The sequence below is a fragment of the Myxine glutinosa genome, chromosome 7, assembly GCF_964187855.1.
Source record: "Myxine glutinosa chromosome 7, kmMyxGlut1.1, whole genome shotgun sequence".
Taxonomy (NCBI): domain Eukaryota; kingdom Metazoa; phylum Chordata; class Myxini; order Myxiniformes; family Myxinidae; genus Myxine; species Myxine glutinosa.
The window spans coordinates 13,863,236-13,886,630 of NC_136267.1; the positions used below are offsets into that span (position 1 = coordinate 13,863,236).

At 44.8% G+C, this 23,395-nt stretch overlaps 1 protein-coding gene across 5 annotated transcripts in view; it reads left to right on the forward strand.

Annotated features, from left to right (window-relative positions):
* The window catches only part of URM1 (ubiquitin related modifier 1), a 244,980-nt gene that overhangs the window by 217,535 nt on the left and 4,050 nt on the right, over positions 1-23,395 (forward strand). For 3 of the 5 annotated variants that reach the window (XR_013624013.1, XM_078781290.1, XM_068097773.2), the window contains exons 2-4: positions 5,415-5,482; positions 20,895-20,976; positions 21,768-21,816. Coding sequence is in view for 4 of the 5 variants with exons in the window: in XM_078781290.1 (XP_078637416.1) it covers positions 5,415-5,482; positions 20,895-20,976; positions 21,768-21,816 (199 nt within the window). In the remaining variant the exon portion in view is untranslated. Of the gene's footprint in view, positions 1-5,414; positions 5,483-20,894; positions 20,977-21,767; positions 21,817-22,534; positions 22,733-23,395 lie in introns of those variants that run through there. The other 2 variants (XM_078781288.1, XM_078781289.1) reach the window with 2 other exon arrangements.

Here is a 23,395-nt window from a genome sequence, read left to right on the forward strand (position 1 = left end):
AAATATCTCAAAAAGTTTAGGACGGATTTGGATGAAACTTGGTGGACATGTTGGGTGTCTCACAAGGAAGAATCGATTCTATTTTGGTGGAGATCTGAATATGGATTCGGATACAACAACAACAACAACAACAACAGGCATTTTAAGGCCATTTTCCCTGCTAGAGCGGGGGTTAGCCTTGCGGTCCCCATGACAATCTTCTCCATTTTGCCCTATTTTCTGCATCTCTCCTTGTTAACCCCCTTGCCCGCATTTCTTCTTCCACCATCTTTAGCCAAGTCTTTCTCGGTCTTCCCAGTCCTCGACTTCCTTCTGCATTCATTTCCATCACTCTTCTCAACCAGTCACTTGAATCCTTCCTCAACACATGACCAAACCATCTCAACCTGTTCCTCTTCACAGCATCAATCACAGGCTCTATTCCCATCATCTTTCGCAATTCATCATTTATCTTCCTCTCTCTCAACGATACTCCGCACATCCACCGAACCATTCGCATTTCCACCCTTTCCAGCCTTCGTTGCTGCTCTACATTCATGACCCATGTCTCGCTCCCATAAATCATAACACTTCTCACACATGCAGCATACACCTTTCCCTTCAGCTTCAACGACATTCCCCTCCTCGTCAGCACGCCACTCAGTTCCCGAAACGTCTTCCATGCACATCTCACTCTTGCAACCGTTGCCGAGTCTGATCCACCTTCTCCATTCAGCATGTCTCCGAGGTAGCAAAATGTTTTCACACCTTCCAGCTTCACGCCGTCTCCAAGATCCAACTCAACATTTCCTCCATCTGCAGCTCCCTCTGTGCACACCTTACATTTGAATGTAGCTGCCACACTGGTTAATGACCCTCTCAGACCGCTACATTTTTGATGAACCCACTCAGCGCACATTGTACATTGAATGGAGTTCACTCCGACACCCTTCCTGCACAGAGCACATGGCCACTTCCCAGTTCTTTCCACCTCACCACATGCTTTACCACTTGCCATCACCTTCGTCTTTCCTATATTCACCTTCAGACCTTTTGTCTCCATACATTCCTTCCACTTGTTCATCTTTTCCGTCAGTCCATCCATACTTTCCGCAATGAACACCAGATCATCTGCATACAACAACTCCCACGGTAAACCCTCCTTTACGTTCTGAGCCAGCACCTCCATCACAGCTACAAATAGTAGTGGACTTAGTACCGACCCCTGATGCACTCCCACCTTCACCTCAAACTCACCACTGTTCAGTGTTCCCGTCCTTCGTCCTTACAGCTGTGCGCGCTCTTTTGTACATTGCCATCACAACTCTGATCAACCATTCCTCCACTTCTAACTTCTTCAATGCCCATGTCAATACTTCGCGTGGAACTCTATCGAATGCTTTCTCCAGATCAACAAACCCAAGAAACAACTTCTTCCTCTTCTCCATGTACTTCTCCTGCAACTGCCTCACAATAAAGAGCACGTCTGTCATTCCTCTTCCTGGCATAAATCCAAACTGCATTTCATCGATCTTCACCTTCTTCCTTATCCTCTTCTCCAACACCCTCTCCAATACGTTCATTCCATGCTCCAATAACTTTATTGCTCGGTACGAGCCACACTCCATAGGGTCACCTTTCCCCTTGTATAGAGGGACGAGAGTACTCAGTTCCCAATCCACTGGAATGCGACCTTCTTTCACCACCAGATTACAGATCTCTGCCATTCTCTTCACACCCCCAACTTCCTGCTGCCTTCAACATATCTCCCACAACTCCCGTCGGCCCTCCCGCTTTTCCACTCTTCATTGCTTTTATCGCTTCCTCAACTTCCCCTCTCAGTTATCTTCTCTGCCGGTCCTAAAACTGGGTTACTCTCTATGTTGCCATCCCATTCATTCTCTGTATTCAACAGCATTTCCATATATCTTTTCCATCTTCCTTAATTCCATCTGGGTCCACAACGATTTGTCCTACTTCATCCTTCGAGCAACTCACCCCCATCACATCACACACCTCTTTCGCTATCTGCTTTGTAATCCTGAATACCGCTCTCTGACCCTCTTCCGAATCCAAGCATTCTCCGAACATTTTCCTACATGCCGCCTGCGCCTTTGCTACCTCTTTCTTTGCAGCCTTCTTGGCTGCATTATAACTTTCATGCTCTGCTTTTTCTGCTACCGTACCCTTCGCCTTTGGCCACTCCTTGAACTTCTTCCTCTTCTCGTCAATCCTCTTTCCAACTTCATCATCCCACCACCATGTTTCCGATTGCCTCGGTGGTCCTTTTGTCCATCCACCTACCTCACCATCGGCTCCCAACAGACTATCTTTCATTGACATCCAACCACGTTCAAGCTCAACCACATCATCCTCTACCCTACTCAGCCTCTCTTTTAATGCCTCCCTTACTGTCTCCTCTTTCAACCTCCACACCTTCATTCTCGGTTGGTACTTCACCCGCCGAGCTCTCCTCGCACCTTTCACCCTTATGTCGCAGACAACCAAGTGGTGCTGTGAAACAGCCTCCTCCCCCTGGATCACCTTTGTGTCCCGGAGGTGCCATCATACAATCAACATACTATAATCATGTATGAACAAAAGCTCACGCCTCCAAGCTTGTTTGGTAGTTGGGTTGTAGAGTGTACGCCATTGAGCAGTCCAGTCTTGGAGCACGTTGTGACTTGTAACCCTTTGGATCTGGTTTGTGGAGTAATAATAATAACAACTCACCAGGTAATTACTTGTTTATGGTTTCTTGTCATAAATAGCCATGACTAACTGCAGTACCTTGTATTACTCTTAATACGTCTGTCCATTGTAATAATATATCGGTGGGGTGAAGGCCTATAGGCAATCATCACCGATACCTACCTCCTTGAGCTGAAGGAAATTTCTCCTTGATATGTAACAGGGAAAAGAAAGACTGAGGTGCACAACCTCACAAAGTTACGGTTTTACCTGCTTACTGGGCTACCTGTATCTACCACTGCATGTCTACCTCGAAATAATTTCTATTTCTTCAACTACCTCTTCCACTACGTCCGCTACTACTTCTTCTACGACTACGACATCCTCTACTACTTCTTCTATTACTACATCTATTACTTCTTTTACTACTTCTACGACTACCTTCTCTACTACTTCTACTACTACCTTCACTGCTTCTTCTATTAATTACCTCTACTGATATTACTTCCTCTATTACTTCTTCTCCTACTTCCTCTACTACTTATTCTACTGCTTATTTTACTTCTACTACCACCTCTACCTCATCTACTACTTTTACTACTACTCCTACTACCACTTCTACTACCTATGTGATCTATTTCTATTTCTTCTTCTACGTCTTCTACTATGTCTACTACTTCTACTTTTTCTCCTACTTCTAATCTACTTCTACCCACCTTGTGAAAAGTTTTGGCCCAAGTGTTTCACGAACTGGCTGGCCAGGCTTGACATTTGACAATTGATTTGGGCAGGTATTTATAATTTGTTCACAGTGCCAGCGATAGTTTACTGACTGTGGGAAATACACCATGGGATTTTTAACGGTCACCAACTACTGGTGCTGACAGACAGATCCTCTGGCTTAGCGTCCCCAACTTTGACGGTGCACACATTGATGCTGGACAGATTGGCAAATGCACATACTTCTAGGATGTCCTGCCAGCCCCACACCTCGAGGATATCGTGCCAATCCCACTCCTCGAGGATATCTTGCCAATCCCACTCCTTGAGGACATTGTGCCAACCCCACTCCTCGAGGAGATAGTGCCTGCTCCACTCCTTCAGGATATCGTGCCAGCTCGACTCGAGGATTTTGTGCCAACCCCACTCCTCGAGGATATCGTGCCAACCCCACTCCTCGAGGATATCGTGCCAACCCCACTCCTCGAGGATATCGTGCCAACCCCACTCCTCGAGGATATCGTGCCAATCCCACTCCTCAAGGATATTGTGCCAACCCAACTCCTCGAGGATATCATGCCAATCACACTCAAGGATATCGTGCCAATCCCACTCCTCGAGGATACTGTGCCAATCCCACTCCTCGAGGATATCGTGCCAATCCCACTCCTCGAGGATATCGTGCCAATCCCACTCCTAGAGGATATCGTGCCAATCCCACTCCTCGAGGATATCGTGCCAATCCCACTCCTCAAGGATATCGTGCCAATCCCACTCCTCGAGGATATCGTGCCAATGCCACTCCTCGTGGATATCATGCCAATCCCACTCCTCGAGGATATCATGCCAATCCCACTCCTCGAGGATATCGTGCCAATCCCACTCCTCGAGGACATCGTGCCAACCCCACTCCTCGAGGATATAGTGCCTGCTCCACTCCTTCAGGATATCGTGCCAGCTCGACTCGAGGATTTCGTGCCAGTCCCACTCCTCCAGGATATTGTGCCACTGTGCCAGCCCCACTCCTCAAGGATATCGTGCCAATCCCACTCCTCAAGGATATTGTGCCAACCGAACTCCTCGAGGATATCGTGCCAATCGCACTCCTCAAGGATATCGTGCCAATCCCACTCCTCGAGGATACCGTGCCAAGCCCACTCCTCGAGGATATCCTGCCAATCCCACTCCTCGAGGATATCCTGCCAATCCCACTCCTCGAGGATATCGTGCCAATCCCACTCCTCGAGGATATCGTGCCAATCCCACTCCTCGAGGATATCGTGCCAATCCCACTCCTCGAGGATATCGTGCCAATCCCACTCCTCGAGGATATCGTGCCAATCCCACTCCTCGAGGATATCGTGCCAATCCCACTCTTCCAGGATATCGTGCCAATCCCACTCTTCCAGGATATCGTGCCAATCCCACTCCTCCAGGATATCGTGCCAACCCCACTCGAGGATATCGTGCCAATCCCACTCGAGGATATCGTGCCTGCTCCACTCCTCGAGGATATCGTGCCTGCTCCACTCCTCGAGGATATCGTGCCTGCTCCACTCCTCCAGGATATCGTGCCAGCTCTACTCGAAGATTTCGTGCCAGCCCCACTCCTCCAGGATATCGTGCCAACACCACTCCTCTGTTAAATATCCAATCATATCCTTTGGTTAGGCTGTTGGGTTCATTTAATGGACCTTCAAAGAGCTTGTATTTCCTTTAAAATGGTATACATAAGAAAAGGAGGGGAATTGGCATATTCTGAGATTTTACATAAATCTGATGGACAATGAGATCTTGCATTGTGTGTTACTTTTTTTTGTGCATCTGAATCTTGTTTTTGATTCAACCCGCTATGAATACCCCAGTAAGTATGTATGTATGTGTATATATATATATTATTATTTATATGATTAGACGATTAGTGTTATCCAGAATATGCTCCATAACGGTTTATAACTGTGATTGTGTTGCACTTCTAGGATTAGTCATACAAAATTGACCTGAGCTTGTATGTGTGTTTGCAGTGGGGGGGCTGAGCTGCTCTTCAATGGCAAGAAGGAACACCGTGTTGAATTGGATTCGGAACAGACATGTGAGTGGCTTGTTAAGTTGATATTTTATGACATATTGAAACTCAGAATGAGTGAATTGCTCTTGGCCAATAAAATGGCAGGAACATTTGTTGTGAAACTTTTTGAAGTTGTCGTAAATTCATTATTTAATTGTGCATTAAAATGCAGCATTTTATATTTGTGACTTTTTAAAACAACAGTTATATCTCATGGAATAATTTCTTTGTGATTGAATCATTCTCCAGTTTGAGTTCTTTCCATATAACGTTTCGAAATAAATTGGACGTTCAAAAAGTTGAATGAAACAAATAGTCCAAGACTTGCCAAAAAAAATTAGCAAGGTGTATTTATAATTAGCAAATACATCTGTATATTTTCTTAAATTATATTGTTCCAAAAATGAAATTGTTGGGATTGCTTTACTGTCCCACTTGAGGAGATTTTTGTATGATACAATGCTGGCGATGGGGTTTAGCGCTCTTTGGAGGTCCGGCCTTAGCTTTTCGGCCTGATTCAGCTCTTTGACACATCCTTGATTGAGGCGTGCTCTTCCTGGAAAACTTGTGCAGTCCTGTCAGGCCATTCTTCATGGTGATGGTCCTACGGCGAGACTGGAGAGGGCGACAGTGAACACCCTGACCGGCTCTGTCCACTCCTCTAATTGTAGCAAATGTCATAAATCCCAACATGTACATTTTGCACAGAGATGATAAACAAAGCAGTTACTCAGCACCATTGCACTACATTGATCTTATAACCTTTTCTCATACTGCTTCGTTTTTTCCTTCACTATCGACCAAAAGGTCCCAATAAGTGATAGCACCCACGTGAGGTAAGATTATTTTAATTAATCGCGGTACTGAGAATTATCAATCATATAATCGTATCAATTAGTGGTAGAATACTGCACAGCACTGTCGCTATCCTAGCATATTGTACATAACTTTATGGCAACTATCGGCTTGTCAGGTAATTTGCTGCCAGGATACGTGTAGTGTTTTATCGCAGTGAAAATTGACTATATACTATGCAGGATCAATTGGAATCAGTGAATACTTTTGAGGAAATTTTGAGGTCTGCCTCGTAAAGGCTCCTCAAGACTTGAGGACAATTGTTGGCTCTCAAAGGATATGATGTATTTTAGAAACCTCTCACACTCTGTTAACTCAGCTATGCTGTTAGAGTTTCTTTGGGCGTCTGCGTAACAAGGCACTTTATGGCCCTCCCCTGCCGCCCCTCCTAGCAAATTGCAGGGGAGGGGGCGATTGCCCCTCTTTCCCTTCCCTTCGCTCCACCGTCCTCATTTCATAATTCATTCTGCTGAATCATTTTGTGAATTGCTGTTTTTATGTACATGCTTAAGAATAGGTTTCAGGTAATATGGATTATTTGGGTAAATTGTAATTACAGTTGGTTTTCTATCACCAACATTATATGAGTCCTGTTTCATTAGTATTTGTTTAAAAGGCCTCTTTTTTTCCATCCGCTCAGAATCCGGGCCACAATTAGGTCCATTATTCGGGATGTGGTTGTCATAATTTCGGGCATGGTTGTCTGCGTGCACCCATTGGGTCGTTGTGACCCCCGCTCATGTGACAATATACACTTGGATAAAAAAACAAATATACAAAAATAGCGTTGTTTGACTACTTTGAATATATCGTTTGTACAACGTTTTCAACTCTGGGGCATTCAAAAAGTTACAATTTTACTGATTATCTGCATAACCCCATTGACTCTTCATTTTTCATAACAGCGACTGATTTTTATACAATCCTACTATGTTAAATAAGGCAATTCTTTATATATGTGTGTACATCTTAAAATCATAGGAAAAAAAATCAGGGCTGGCCTGATGTTCACGAAATTTTGCATACGTGTTGGCAGTACCTAAAGTCAGATCATGGGACCAAACTTGCTAACTCCGCTAACTCCCACTAAGAAGGGAGTAGGTTTTTCTAATTATTCATATCGGTAAAGAGCAAATCATAATCACAAGTTGTGGGATTGATGGAATCAATTAATCAGTCGTTAAAACTGTGATTTCCTTTCTTTCTCGACCCCTTGCCTTTATATTCAATCTTCTTCTTTTTCTTAAAGATCTGTCCCTTCTCAGCTTGAGGTTGCTAAACTTATTCCGATCCACAAATCTGATGATAAACAGGAAATTCACAACTCCAAACATATTTGTGTTCTTCCTTGTTTTTTTATAAGCCTTGTTTATAACCGCCTTTCCAAGTTTACCTCTAAATTAAATCTTCTTTACGACCACCAGTTCAGCTTTAAATCTAAACATTCCACTGATGTGGCTCTTGTGAAACTAGTTGATAAATTCACCAATGTGGCTTTGACAAAATGTCTACTGCTAGAGTTTTTATTGACCTGTCAAAAGCCTTTAACACAATTGACCGTGTAATAGTACAGTAATACCCCAATTAACATCTCCCAGATTTAACATTGTCCCGATTATTGTTGTTTAGTTATGGCATCGTTTGAAATATGTACGAATAAAACTTTTTCTATAGATACATGGTCTAAGCTCATAGAACAGCTAGGACACAGAACAGATCAGGGCATAACATCCTCCACAATGTTGTGTTAAATGTAACAGCAAGAAACGGGAAATGCCAACTGCAGGGCGGAGGGAGAAGGTAGATGGACAAACAAGCGATGCAGGTAACGATGAGGGTTAGGGGAGAATGCAAGGAGTGGACAAGATGGATATATAAGCAAAATTTTTGGGAGGGTTGAGAGTGGTTTGACGGGTGGCGGTGGTTGCCATCGCAGCATTCGAGGCTTGCTACCAACGACAAACCTTTTCTTGGCTAATCCTTGAGATCGATGACAAAGACAGCCAATCCATTCAAGAGTTCTGGCAGTCTTTTAATATCATGAAAGTCATTGAAAACGTCGCTGAGGCTTGAAGGGAAGTCATGGACATGAAAGGTGTTTGGAAGATGGTTTGGCCAGAGTGCATCAATGACTTCATGGGATTCAAACCTGAGCTACCCACACTGCACAATAAAATTGCCAAGTTGGCCAACGGAGTCGGATTTGACGAAGTCAACGCAGGAGATGTGGAGGAGTTGCCGAACTCTCGTGGGGAGAGTTTGACCAATGAGGATCTGATAGAGCTCGACCAACAACAGGCTGAAGAAGAGGCTGAGGAAGCAACAGAGGAAGACCAACCAGTGAGGATTTAAACGTGCAAAATTGTTTGAAACATCCTGAATAAAGTTAATGAGACTCTGGATCTCACGTCTAAAAAGGATCCCTGACTTGGAGCGCAGCACTTCAGTGAAAAGAATGGTGTCGAATGCTTTTTCATGCTACAATGAGCTCTACATGGAAGAAAATAAGATGCCAAGTCAACTTTCTCTCGACTCATTCTTCAAGATGAAACAGCCTGCACCTGCACTAGACCGAGGAGGGTGACATGGATAACCCCGCCACCTCTCCCTCTCCCTCTCCCTCGCAACTCCTACCGACCCCACCGATGCCACATCAGAGCAAAGGCATTTGGTAGAATCAAACACGACCGACGTTAGATCCAAGATAGGACTGGTGAGTATAAATTAACTTTGTTTTTGTTAATTTATTTACTACGAGTAATTTATTTCAGATATGTATTATTTTAGCATCTATATACTGTATAATAATCCGCATCATGTTGTCAACAATGCCAATTGGAAGTTATAATTACAATTATAACGTCGTCAGAACACATCCCCCCATTAATACATGCAAGTCTATGGGAAATTAGACTCCGCTTAACATCGTGTCCTTCTGGAACACATCTACAACGCTAAGTGAGGTATTGCTGTATAAGTCATTTAAGTCAACTCAACACGTCCAAAGCTATTCATCCGGAGGACTGTACGATAAGACTCATAAAGGATGATATGTTGGAACCACGGACTAAACATTTTAATTGATGCCTTCGATCTGGATGCTTTCCTCAAATTTGGAAAACTGCATAAGTATGCCCGGTTCCAAAGATGTCACTTGTTACGAGTTGTGATCAGCTACGCCCGATCTTTATCACACCTGCAATTGCACAAGTATTTGAGGGGTTCCTTGCCGATTGGTTGATAAGGGATATACAACATGGCATTGACCGCCAACAGTTTGGCAACCTCAAAGGCAGGTCAGTGGTGCATTACCTGGACAGTTTACTTGACAGTATCCATAGAGGAATGTACAAGTCTGGTATCTATGTGAACTTGTGCACCATCGACTTTAGTAAGGCCTTTGATCATGTAAATCACACGATTTGCTGTTGAAAAGCTGATCCAACTTGTTGTTGATCTCGTCATTTTGCATACAATGTAGTTTTTTTTTTGTCACATCGATGACAAACTGTTCGATACCACAGATAAACATCAACTTCTCTTGATCTAACATGTGGCATTCCGCAGGGTACAAAACTAGGTCCTATTATTTTATTGGCAATGGGTAATGATGCAGCCATCACTTCAGTTAATCGCTGGAAATATGTTGATGATCCTAGCTAAGTATCAATGTTGTATCAGTCACCTAGTTCACATTTACAGTCTCATATTGATCATCTCACTGATTGGTGTCGTGATACCAATATGAAGCTGAATACAACCAAGTGTAAATTTATGCAGAATTTCATATGTATATATATATATATATATATATATTTGTATTTATTATTATTTGTATATTTGTATATATATATATATATATTTGTATACAGAGTCGAGGCTCGTGTAAGATCGAACACAAAGATTTAATTTTTTTCATCATTCTCCACCTCCTACTTAATTTGAGATTGATCGTGTTCCACTGGAAACTGCCTCCTCTCTCAAACTGTTTCTTTTTGTGCACCGCTCCCTCCCTATTCCATCTCCAAGTGCTGCATGATGTCATCGCCGGGCACAGAAGGGGGCCTGGTGATGACGCGCGCCGAAAGGGAGTACTCAGTTTTCACTCCGTTTGTTTCTTTTCTTTGTTTGTTTGTCCGGGCAATATCTCAGCCATCCTTTGAGCTATAAAGCTGAAATTTGGGCACAATAGTGAAAAAGTGCTTTGACAAAAACGTAATTTTTTATTTTTTGATTATTATCGATTTATTAAGTACTTATTTCTTTCCTTTCTCATCTGGGCAATATCTCAGGCACCTTTTGAGCTAGGAAGCTGACATTTGGACATGACAATGACCAAGAGTTTTGGCTGTAAAGGGTATTTTTGATTTATTGCTCAATTAATCATTTAATTATTTAATTTTCCAATTAACTTACTCATTAATTAATTTTTAAAAACTTACAGATTCGGATGAAGCAGTGGTGGTTTTGATAGCCAACTGATTAATAAATTAATTATTTTACAATTATTTATTTATTTTAGTTACACAATCAATTATTGTACACTGCTCCCTCCCAATGTTGTGGGGGAGGGGGGGGGTGCGGGAGGGCAGCGCACAGACAGAGCCGGGGGAGCTGGGCCGGAGAGGAGTCGGTAGAACACAGAAAGACCACCAAACCTGCCTGTGGTGAGAGAGTTAAAGGCCCTCAGAATCAGCTTCATCGATGGAGATACCAATAATCCGAAGAGCCTTCGTTTATCCAGTGTGAAGCCGAGCTAGGTGTGAGGCAGGAGCACCAGCCCAGAGGGTAGAGCAGTATTCCATCAAGCTGCGGATGAAAGCTTTGTATGTGGTGAGGAGTTCATTCGTGCCAAAGAAGGAATTTGCACAACGGAGGATGTCCAGTTGGCGACTGGCTTTGGAGGCCAGCTTGGAAATGTAGTTTTCCCAGGAAAGATTATGGCAGGTAGTGAGACGCAAAAGCTTGAGTGACAAAACTTCTTCAAGAGGTTTGTTGAGAAAGTAGATGGGAGGGTTTTCCAGAGGGTCTTTTCAGAGAGACATAGTGAGAGTGTGAGATTTTTGTCCCCCGTCGCACCGCGTAGCGAAAGGGGGACTATAGTTTTCCCCTCCGTCTGTGTGTGCGTCCGCCCGTGCATGCGTGTGTGCGTGCGTGCGTGCGTAAGCGAAGGACCGAATTCTAATTTGGTGTGTGGGTGCAACTAGGCATATGGAAGAACCCTATTGAAAATTAGGTCGCCACGTCAAAATCCAAGATGGCTGTCACCATATCTAAACCTTGTGAGCACGGTATCTTGAAAAGTAAATTTGTATGTGGTGAGATCTTGAGCTCGCGAGATCTTGGAGACGGCGGCAGGGATTTTCGAAGCTCCACACGGTCTCCACGTTTTTTCGAAGTTAAGTCTGTTCACAATTGTATTTTGTCGAAACTGTATTTATCTTTCGGTGTGTGAAGTTATTGTGTGCAACTTTGGTTGTTCCTCGGTGTTTATCTTTCATAAATTGATCGTCTGTTTGCCGTGTCGTGTCTTGAGGCCTTGTACAGTGTGCACTGTACAACCTTGAGGCTTTGTTTTTCTCTCAGCGGTCCGTCCTTTGTGATCCAATAACTTTCGTTCTCTGTATTCCCAGTCTTTTCACCCATAGCCTACTTCCTTGTGTAAATCTCAACTCAAAAAAAAAAAAACAACAAACAAAAAAAAAACATTTTCCTTCTCTGTTCTCATTCGTTTATTCATTCTTATTCGTTCGTTCGTTCTTCGACCACGTGTTTCTCCCCCATTTCCCCAGATAGTTTTCACTCATTAACCTTCAATGTTTACACTTTCCCCTCAAGTTATGTATTCCGTCATATTTTATAACACCTTTTTCTTCTTCTATATATATAAAGTAGAGTTGGCCTCTGTGTCTGTATCCTGATCTATCTATGATCTCTAAGATCTCGAGAACCCGTGGACGGATTTGCGAGCGGAAAGTACTGTTCGACTCGGGATGGTCCCAGGAATGTCACGGAGACATAAACATTTAAAAAATTTCGGGTTTTAAAATTAGCGTATTATTAGCACTAGCAGAAGAGAGAGGGATTCGAAGGGAGGGAGCGCAGCGCTTCTAGCGCTTCTGACTACAGCACACCTTAAAATTAAAAAAACTTCGGGTTTTAAAATTAGTGTGTTACGCGTAATTAGCGCTAGCAGAAGAGGGAGGGAATCTAAGGGAGGGAGCGCAGTGCTCCCTCCAGCGCTTCTGTTAGCGTAATTAGCGTATTTCGGAACGTTAATTTTTCAACTTCATTATTCGGAATCAGTACGTCCCAGAGAACCTTCGTAACGTTAATTTTTCAACTTCATCCGATTGACATGGGACCAACGGCATGTGACAAAGAGTGAAACATACAGGCTACATTTATTTGACGACAATGAGTTCCGACTTCCGACCTCGGTGGGATGACAGGCTGAGTCAACCCCCCTGGTGTGAAGGGGGAGGAGGAGGGGAGGGGGAAGAGAAGGGAGGGGAACGAGGGGGAAGGGGATGGGAGGGGGGGAGGGGGAGGGGGATAGAGGGGGGAGGGGGGAGGGGGGAAAGGGGGAGGGGAGGGGTGGGGAGGGGGAAAGGGGGGGGAGGGAGGGAGGGAGGGGGCCCTTCTTCCCCTGGGGCACCCCCGCACCCTTCCCTCCCCCCTTCCCCTCCCCTCCCCCTCCCCCCCCTTCCCCCCTCCCCCCCATTCCCCTCCTCCCCCATTCCCCTCCCCTCCTCTTCCCCCTCCCCTCCTCCTCCCCCGCTTCCCCCTCCCCCCCGTTCCCCTCCCCTCCTCTTCCCCCTCCCCTCCTCCTCCCACTCCCGTGCAAAGCCGGGTACCTCTGCTAGTCTTCTATAAAGGATGCTTTCGACTTGCTCACCAAATCTATTCATTCAAAAAAAAAAAAATTCCATCTCCTATAGTGCCTTTTTTCTACATTCCCTAAACTCTCCTGCACTCCATCCTCCATCCAGCGTCCTTAAACGTATTTTTAACTCGAAGGTCACAAGAAACTCATTTTGCAATAAATGTTCATTTCCCATAAATCGTACACTTTCAAAAATCCAATCTCACCCCTCCCCTCCAAATCTTCCCCATAACCCCTCCCCTCCAAATCTTCCCCATCACCCCTCCCCTCCAAATCTTCCCCATCACCCATCCCTTTCAAATCTCCCCCCTTGCCCCCTCCCTCCTAAACTACCCCCTCACCCCTCCCCGCCAAGACGCCCCCTCGCCCCTCCCCTCCTAGACTCCTGCCTCACCCCTCCCCTCCAAATCTCCCCCATATCCCATCCCTTTCAAATCCCTCCCCTTGCCCCTTCCCTCCCAAACTCCCCCCTCACCCCTCCCCTTCAAATCTCCCCACCCTCATTGCTTCTCAATTTCCCCCCTCTCACTCCCCCTCCTCAAAGCGTCCTCCCCGCTTCTTCCCCCTTCAAACTCTCACCTCCATCTCCCCCAACCTTCTGCCTCGCTCTTCCCCCTCCTCAAATAACACCTCATTGTGGCTCACCCAATCACCATCAAACCTTTTGTCCGCCCCATCCTTCCCTTTCTCCGAGCTATTCTGAAATCTCTGACACACCTTCAACAGCTCTCCCTACCTCTTCCACCTCTTCCACATCTTACCCTACCCCTCCTCCCCCCTGTTCTGTATCTGATGCTCCCCCTTCCTCTTCATTAACGGTATGGACCTCAAACATCCGGGGCCTTCGTTCAAACTTAACTGATCTCTCCATACAGGTTGCTTCTGTCAAACCAGACGTGATCTGCTTAACAGAAACTTTCCTCCTTTATGATGTCTCTGATTCCATAGTATCTCTCCCGGGCTACTCCCTCCTCCGGTATGATAGACCTGAGCCTCGTCCTGGAGGCGGGGTTGCTATCTTTATCAAAAACTCTCTTCCTCACTCGCCCTGCACTGCACTCTCTCCACCTCACCCCCAGGAATACCTCTGGCTACGGCTTCCCCTTCGCTCCCACCTCTTGTTCATATGTGTGTTGTACCGTCCACCAAACAGTGATGACTCAATCTACATCTCGCTGTCTGATGATATGGACCAACTTCTATCTACTCATCCCAACTCTCTCTTCCTCATATGTGGTGATTTCAACTGTCATCATGCCAGTTGGCTGGGTGTGGGTACCTCTCTCACCAGCCATGGCTCCTCAGCAAAGGACTTCTGCGACTCACTGGGACTGACACAATCTGTCAATTTCCCGACCCGGATCTCAGTCAACGGAACATCTTCTCTTCTGGACTTGGTTATGACTAACTTCCCTGAAAATGTCTGCTGCTCTTCTTCTGCTCCGATCGGATCATCTGATCATGTCCTTGTTAAAGTGGACATCTCTCTGACCATCCTCAGGGAGCCTGCTCAGCGTCGACGAGTCTGGCATTTCACTCAGGCCAACTGGCACGGTCTTCAAGCAGCCATCAATCATCTGGACTGGTCTCCCATCTCTACCACCTCTGACATCAACTCATCCTGGGAATTCTTCCAAAGTAAATTGCTCTCTCTCATGCACAGATTTATCCCATCTCGTCTTCAGTTGTCATACCCTTCCTCCCGTCCATGGTACACGGAATCTTGTGGTGAGGCTGTTGCCCAGAAACAACTTGCCTTCGTCTCCTGGAAAGCAAATCCAACGGAAGGAAATCTCATTTCCTTTCACAAAGCCTGAAACAAGTGTGTGTCCACCCTCAGGAGAGCCAGGAAACAATATCTCTCCGTTCTCAAGACCGAACTCTCTTATCTGTCTCCCTCTTCCAAATCCTGGTGGCGTCTGGTCAAATCCGTTTCTGGTGTTTGTTCCCCCTCCATCCCCTCCCTTACCTCAAACGGCTACACAGCTGACTCCGCACGTGAAAAAGCTGAATGCCTCAACTCTGTGTTTGCCTCTAAATCTTGTGTCCCAAACCCATCCCTCTCTGTACCCACCATACCCAGTCGTACCCTGCTGCTCCTGGACTCCGTGTCCTTTCCTCCTGACAAGGTGGAAAAGTTTCTGTCAACCCTCGACTCTGATTCTGCAACTGGACCCGACGGCATCAGCCCACGGGTCCTAAAATCCTGCTCTGCTGCTCTATCTCACCCTCTCTCTGTTCTCTTCACCCTCTCTTTTGCTCAAGGTCAACTGCCATCTGCTTGGAAATCAGCCAACATCACCGCTTTGCACAAAAAAGGTGCAAAAACAGATCCTAGCAACTACAGACCAATCAGCCTTCTCCCAATTATCAGCAAAGTCATGGAATCCATCATTGCTTCGGATATGAAATCTTTCCTCTTCTCCAATGGCTTGATCTCTGATCATCAATTTGGTTTCAGACCAGGTCACTCTACTCTGGACATGCTGCTTCTGCTGTCTCAACAATGGATGGAGGTCCTCAATGCCAAACAGGAAATTAGAGCTGTCTCCCTCGACATATCACGTGCCTTCGACACGGTCTGGCACCCCGCTCTGCTCACCAAACTCTCCTCCTTTGGTATCCATGGAAATCTCCACGCATGGCTGGCGGACTTCCTCTCTAGTCGTCGTCAACGTGTGGCCCTGAATGGGTTTCTCTCATCTCCTCTTCCTGTTCAGGCTGGAGTTCCCCAAGGCAGTGTTCTGGGCCCCGTGCTTTTTCTGGTCTTCATCAATGATCTCTCTGACTCTCTCGAAAATCCTCTCTATCTCTTTGCTGATGACTCCACTCTCTGCCGCTCCATTCCTCTTCCCTCAGATCGGCAGTCTGCTGCCTCCTCACTCTCTGAAGACCTGGACAAAATCACAGACTGGTCAAACAAGTGGAACATGTCTTTCAATCCTGACAAATCTCACACTCTTACTATGTCTCTCCGAAAAGATCGACTGGACAACCCTCCCATCTACTTTCTCAACAATCCTCTCCAAGAAGTTCTGTCGCTCAAGATTTTGGGTCTCACTATCTGCCATGATCTTTCTTGGGAAAACCACATTTCCAAGCTGGCCTCCAAAGCCAGTCGCCGACTGGGCATCCCCGTCGTGCGAAGTCCTTCCTCGGCACACCTGAGCTCCTCACCACATACAAGGCTTTCATCCACAGCTCAATGGAATACTGTTCTCCCCTATGGGCCGGTGCTCCTGCCTCACACCTAGCTCGGCTTCACGCTGTTGAAACCAAAGCTTTCAGAATTATTGGAATCTCCCGCGATGAAGCTATCTCTGAGGGCCTTTCACTCACTCACCGCAGGCAGGTAGGTGGTCTTTCTGTCTTCTACCGACTCCTCTCCGGCCTTGCACCCCCAGCTCTCTCTGTGCTCTGTCCCCCAAATATTCCTACAGGTCGCACAAGATCTGCCAGCAACCCTCTGATGGTTAAACTGCCGAAATCTCGGCTCTCTGCTCACCTTCACTCTTTCATTCCTCTTTTCTCCCGCCTCTGGAACAAACTCCCTCACTCCCTTCAATCCCACTCCTCCCTCCAGGTCTTTAAAACAGCTGTTCACCACCATCTCTTATCTTCCCCCATCCAAAACCTTGATCTTTTCTACCCCCGCTAATTCACCCCAGATCCACCTTGTTTGAAATTCCAACTTCTTTCCTGGAAGTCCTGGCAGTGTCCATATGTTTTATACCTCTCCCACCGCCCCCTTCCCATGCCCCCCCCCCCCCTCCAAGCCCTCGCCCTCTCTCAGATCTCTCGATGTCTCCATGTCTCTCGGTCCCTGCTCTCAAATGTTGTGTTTGTGTCCTTCCCCCTCTCTCCCCATCTTGTCTACCGCTCCCTATGTTATATGTTTTATGTGTCGGTTTGTCTTTCTGTGTGATTAATGTTCGCTCTTTCACGAGCCTCGACCTTGTATACAAAAAAAAAAAAAAAAAAAAAAAAAAAAAAGAAAAAAAAAAAAAAAAAAAAGTCTGAACCTTGTGAGCAAAATATCTTGAAAAATAAACGAACTGCCAACTTCTAATCTGGTGTGTGGGTGTATCTCGGCATAAGGAAGAACGCTATTGAAAATTGGGTCGCCACGTCAAAATCCAAGATGGCCGCCACCATATATATGCATATCTGTTGAAAATTGGGTCGCCACGTCAAAATCCAATATGGCCGCCACCATATATATGTCTGAACCTTGTGAGCGAAACATCTTGAAAAATAAACGAACTACTAACTTCTAATCTGGTGTGTGGGTGTATCTACGCATAAGGAAGACCGCTATTGAAAATTGGGTCGCCACATCAAAATCCAAGATGGCCGCCTTGCGTCTTCCACTTTGTCAACTCATCATTTCACCGACGGGGGACCTAGGCGTAATGCTTGTCAGGATTGAAAGACATGTTCCACTTGTTTGACCAGTTTATGATTTTATCCTTTTCTACAGAGAGAGGCTGCTGCCTGTCGATCTGAGGGATGAGATACTGAAGCACATCAGCATCAATGCAGGGCCAGATCAACGTACGTCCATACCTCGCCAGCTTCTGCAATTCTGGGCCTATAGAGATGCAGTAACCATCGAAAATGAGCTCACTATGAAAGGTCAACACATTGTCATATCACAGATGATGCAGCATGAAATCCTCTCCCGCTTGCATGAAGCTTACCAAGGAGCTGATAAAACAAAACTCCTTGCCAAGACCTGTCTTCTGGAATGACATCAACAAGGATATATAATCCACAACACGGTACTGCAGTGCCTGTCAGCAATACCAAAAATCCCAACACCTGGAGCCACTGTTGTAACACGAAATACCAACAAGACCAGGCCAAACTGTCGCAACTGATCTGTTCTTCTTTGACCATGCAGAATACCTGCTCATATGTGACTACTACTCAAAATTCCCTTTAGTCAAAAGGATCAGCAGTAGTCTGAGCAGCCTTGCGGTCTGTGAGGTGCTTACAGTCACATGAAAAAGTAAGTACACCCCATGTAAAGTTTTGACTTTTTCAACATATTTCAACATACAGATATTTGATCTTCATTTCAGCAATATTGATAGATAAAGGTGATATAATATAACAAATATCATGAAACATTTAGATTTTGTAGTCCATTGTATAATTTAAATAAACATAAATGCAAATTTCGCATGTGGAAAAAGTAAGTACACCCTTGGCTCTAATAGGTGGTATTGCCCGCTTTGGCAGAAACAACCTCAAGTAGGCGTTTCTTATAACTGTCTACCAGTCTCTGACATCGACTGGGAGAAATTTTTGCCCACTCCTCCATGCAGAATTCTTTCAGCTGTGCGATGTTTGAGGGGTTTCTTGCATGCACAGCTCGTTTCAAATCCCCCCACAACATGTCAATGGGATTTAGATCCGGGCTTTGACTTGGCCATTCCAGAACCCTCCATTTCTTTCTTTTCAGCCATTCCTTGATGGATTTACTGGTATGTTTAGGGTCATTGTCATGTTGCAAGGTCCACCTTCGGTTGAACTTCAACTTTCCGACAGATGGCCTCACATTATCCTCAAGCACCCTCTGGTACAATGAAGAATTCATCGTGGATTCTATGATGGTGAGCTGCCCAGGCCCTGATGCAGCAAAGCTGCCTCAAACCACAATATTTCCACCACCATGCTTTACAGTTGGTATCAGGTTATTGTGGTCAAATGCTGTCTTTGGTTTTCCCCAAACATGTCTTCTGGTACTGTGGCCAAATAGCTCTACCTTTGACTCATCTGTCCAGAGCACATTGTTCCAGAAGTGCTGGTCTTTGCCGAGGTGTTCATTAGCAAACTTTAGTCTTGCCCTGATGTTCTTTCTGGATAGCAAAGGTTTCCTCCTGGCACACCTCCCATGTAGATCAAATTTGTGCAGCCTCTTTCTTATGGTAGACTCATGCACTTTGACATCAACAGTGGCAAAAGCTACCTGTAGGTCCCGTGATGACATTCTGGGGTTCTTAGAGACTTCTTTCAGCATCTTGCGGTCTGCTCTCGGGCTGAACTTGTTGGGGCGGCCTGGCCTGAATAAGTTTGCAGTTGTTTGGAATCTTCTCCATTTGTCGATGATCTTCCGGACAGTCGAATGATTGATTTCAATTTGTTTGGAGATCTTTTAAAATCCCTTCCCAGACTCGTAGGCATCTATAACCTTCTTTCTGAAGGCCTCAGAGAGCTCCTTTGATCTAGGCATGGTGACGCCGCACACTTCAACAACAAAGAGCAAACCAAACTAAATGTCTGAGGTTTAAATAAGACAGGTTCCTCCAAAATCCTCTTTAACGATGTTCTTATCATTTGCACCTGAGCTGGTGCACCTGATTCTAATTTTAGGTATTTGAAGTAGTGATAAATGTAGGGGTGTACTTACTTTTTCCACATGCAAAATTTGCATTTATGTTTATTTAAATTATACAATGGACTACCAAATGTAAATGCTTCATGATATTTGTTACATTATATCACCTTTATCTATCAATATTGTTGAAATGAAGATCAAATAGCTGTATGTTGAAATATGTTGAAAAAGTCAAAACTTTACATGGGGTGTACTTACTTTTTCACGTGACTGTAGGTCCGTCTTTAAGCACGACATACCTAATCGTATTGTGACAAACAATGGGACACAGTTTGCATCCAACACATGTTCACACGCATCCAACACATCCAACACACGCAGTTTGCATTGCTGACATCGCCGAGAAATGGGGATTTGACCACGTTACCTCTAGCCCTCACTTCCCATCCTCAAACGGTTACCACCAACTATGACGGGAACCCTGCTCATACAATATAACTACCAAGTCGGAAACCATGCTACGCTGGAACCGCCGTCATCTGAAGCCATCGCCTGATGACAACCATCGAGGTGCCCAAACTATACTTCCACCAGTGTCACATAAGTGTGTCCGGTTCATCACTCTGGATACGTCACCCAGTAACGACCTTCCACCACGACATCATGGCTGACTCTCCAAAACGTACATGTTCTGGCTGTTTGGTCAAGCCACAATCCCGTTATTACATGTAGTATGTATGGGGCATTGGGAGATCGGTCCTTTTTTGTAATTATCATCATGCTTCTTTTTAGAAGAAGGGGGATGTTAACCACTGAATCAATTAATGGATCTTTGCTATTACCAATAATTCTGTTTGACAGTAACTCATATGATTCACTCATATAATTTTGTGCTTTTGTTAGGTGTGTTGTACTCATGACTTATGGTACTTCCTCTTCTTGTGCACTGTTCAATACACCTCCTCTGGCAACCAACTATATCTGGCTCGTAGTCATTTGTGTGTGTGCTCTTCTTGTGGTTATTACATCACTTCACTCAGTCCTGATCTATCCCAACCTGTGTAAAGGCGTATGTGTGAAGGTATATGTGCAAAGGCATTCACCTCTATGCATGTGTGAAGGTATGTGATGTAAACATCACCTGTATGTGTAAAGGTGTTCCCGCCACAAGCTTGCTCTTTGGGATTCGCCCTCCTTCCTCCATTTAAATGTATTTTGTACACTGTTGCTTTTTTTGAAGGAAATGAATTGTGTTTTGATTTTGTTTCATTTGAACACTTCACATAATGTACCAGAGGAGGACTCTTTGTTTTTCACAGAGCTGCCCCATTATAGTATGTTTCTCTGCACAGGGAGCATGCGCAACCTCCTCAAATGGATTCGACTGCACCTGCTTACGGAGCGTCCAGAACTCCTCTTACATGGGGACTCGGTGTGAGTGGTGCACATGACATCATCACTGATTGCACATTATTTATTACACTCAAATATGATGGTGAAAAATAGATACATTCAAATAACAGTGAAAAATAGAGTAAAAGAAGATTGAAATTCAAGACTGTGGACTATTCTTTATTATTTCAATTACAAACCCTCTTTTGCTTGTTATTACAAATCGGTGGATGTTTTAGCAGCGAGTACTTACCCACAGCCTTTCTGCCATTGGTTTTGATATCTTTCCCCCTGGGCTCATAATTTGGACTTGACAAAGTGCTACCTATGAGACATCTGTTCATTCATTTCGTTCTGCAAAGAGGATCGAGAGGGGAAATGGCATTTGGAGCAAGCGACAGTGACTGTTATTTGCAACCGTGATTGACGTGGTGATGGAAGAAAGAGAAAATAACCCGGAAATGGAGCAGTGTTCAGGAAGTTATTGTAGGCATGCGTATATAGGACAAGTTGGTCCTACTCCTACTGACATGTTATGGGTGAAATCCACATTGGTATAAACCATATTTATAAGGAATAAAGATTCACCCCACCACAGCAAACCATATGACACCGTTACCCCAGAGTACTGTGCAATGTATCACTTGGATGATAACATAACCTAATTGTCCAAGTGGAATGTCCCAGTGCACAAGAGCAAAACACGTTCCGCACATTAGTGGCACAATTGGACAACATGGCTATAAACCATAAACTTGTGTTTGTGTACCATCAGCAAGCTGTTTTTGTGTAACTTTATGTTGACCATAAAACAATAAATGTTTGTTTTTCAGGAGGCCTGGAATTCTCGTTCTCATCAATGATGAGGACTGGGAGCTCATGGTGCGTGTGCAAAGTTCAACACTGAGTTATTGATATGTCAAGTTATTTATTTGATTTGTGCCCAAGTGTATATCATCGTCCTTTTCAATATGGTCAGTGAAGGCCCAAATGATTTGTAGAAGAAGCTCGTAAATGCCAGGCCAGTCTAATATTGACTTTTTTTTTATCCCCACATTTAAAAGAAAACGGGGGGATATTGTAATCACCTCTGGCCGTCTGTCTGTATGTCCGTCCGTCCATCATGCTATCTCCTCCTAAACGGTTTTGCAGAAATTCACCAAACTTGATAGTTATGATCACCACATCGCAGGAAGGTGTAAGAGCAGTTTCATTTTTGGCTTGGCCCTTGAGGCCCTGGGATGGGGTCAAAAGGTCAAATCACAAAAAATGCAATTTTTTAAAACGGGCACATTTTAAAACATTTTAAATGAAAACGCAATCTATATTGGGGGGCACATGAAATCTGTAACAGTTTTTGGATTTGACCACCGGTTCATGTCCCGAGAGTCTGAGGGTGACAGGGGTCAAAAAAGTTTTAACTCCAAAATAATATTGGGTCTTTCCTGGTGGAACCTTTTGCCATCTTTCAACTTTGCTTTAGGTGGGAAGCATGGGGATTTGCGATGGCACGCCATTGACTTCACTTTAGTTTCCTCTGCCACCAAATGTGGATGGAGGTTATGTTTTCACCCGTCTGTGCCTGTCTGTCTGTGAACAGGATATCTCAAAAGTTTATGGACGGATTCAGACGAAATGTGATGGAGGGTTTGGGTGTGTGACAAGGACAAAATTATTACATTTTGTTGAAGATCCAGATCCGGATACTATAATTAACCTGCTTGCGTGAAGCGAAAAGCGGGCTTAAGCAATCGGTCGCTTACGTATGTACGTACGTACGTGTCTGCATTTTTAAAGTTCATTTTCTTGGACACTGTTGTTCCGACTGACACGGAATTTTCCCCATAGTGTGCGTCTACTCGTGTATAATTTTTTTAAATGATAATTACAACGTCGTGGGTCACCTGGTGCGGGAGCCATCTTGTTTAAATTCATTTTCTCGGCAACTGTTGGTCCCATTGACATAATTTTCACCATAGTATGCATCTACTCATGTATAATTTTGTCATAATTATGACGTCATAGGTCACGTGGGCGCCATCTTGGAAAAACCGAAAAACTTTGGACCTATATATCTCCGAAACTGCTCCATGGAAAAAAATCAAACGTGCTTATTATAAATAACTCTGCATGGGGAATAAGTGTTGTTAATGATGACATCATCGGTGCCTTCATGATTTCATAATTTGACAAGTACAACAACGCTTCGCCAGATCAGTTTGAAATTTCTTGAGCGTGATCTACGCAACAATTATATTGGAGAATGTAAATTGATGACGTCACTAGCATAGGTATCTGGCGTTGACGGGCAATGCGGAGTCGCTTTGTGAATGCGGGGGGGAGAGAGAGGAGGGTGTGGTTGGAGGAGAGAGAGACTGACAGAGAGGGGTGGGAGAGACAGAGAAGGGTGAGGGGAAACTGGAGGGGGGAGTAGGAGTAAAGAGAGGAGGAAGAGCGACGC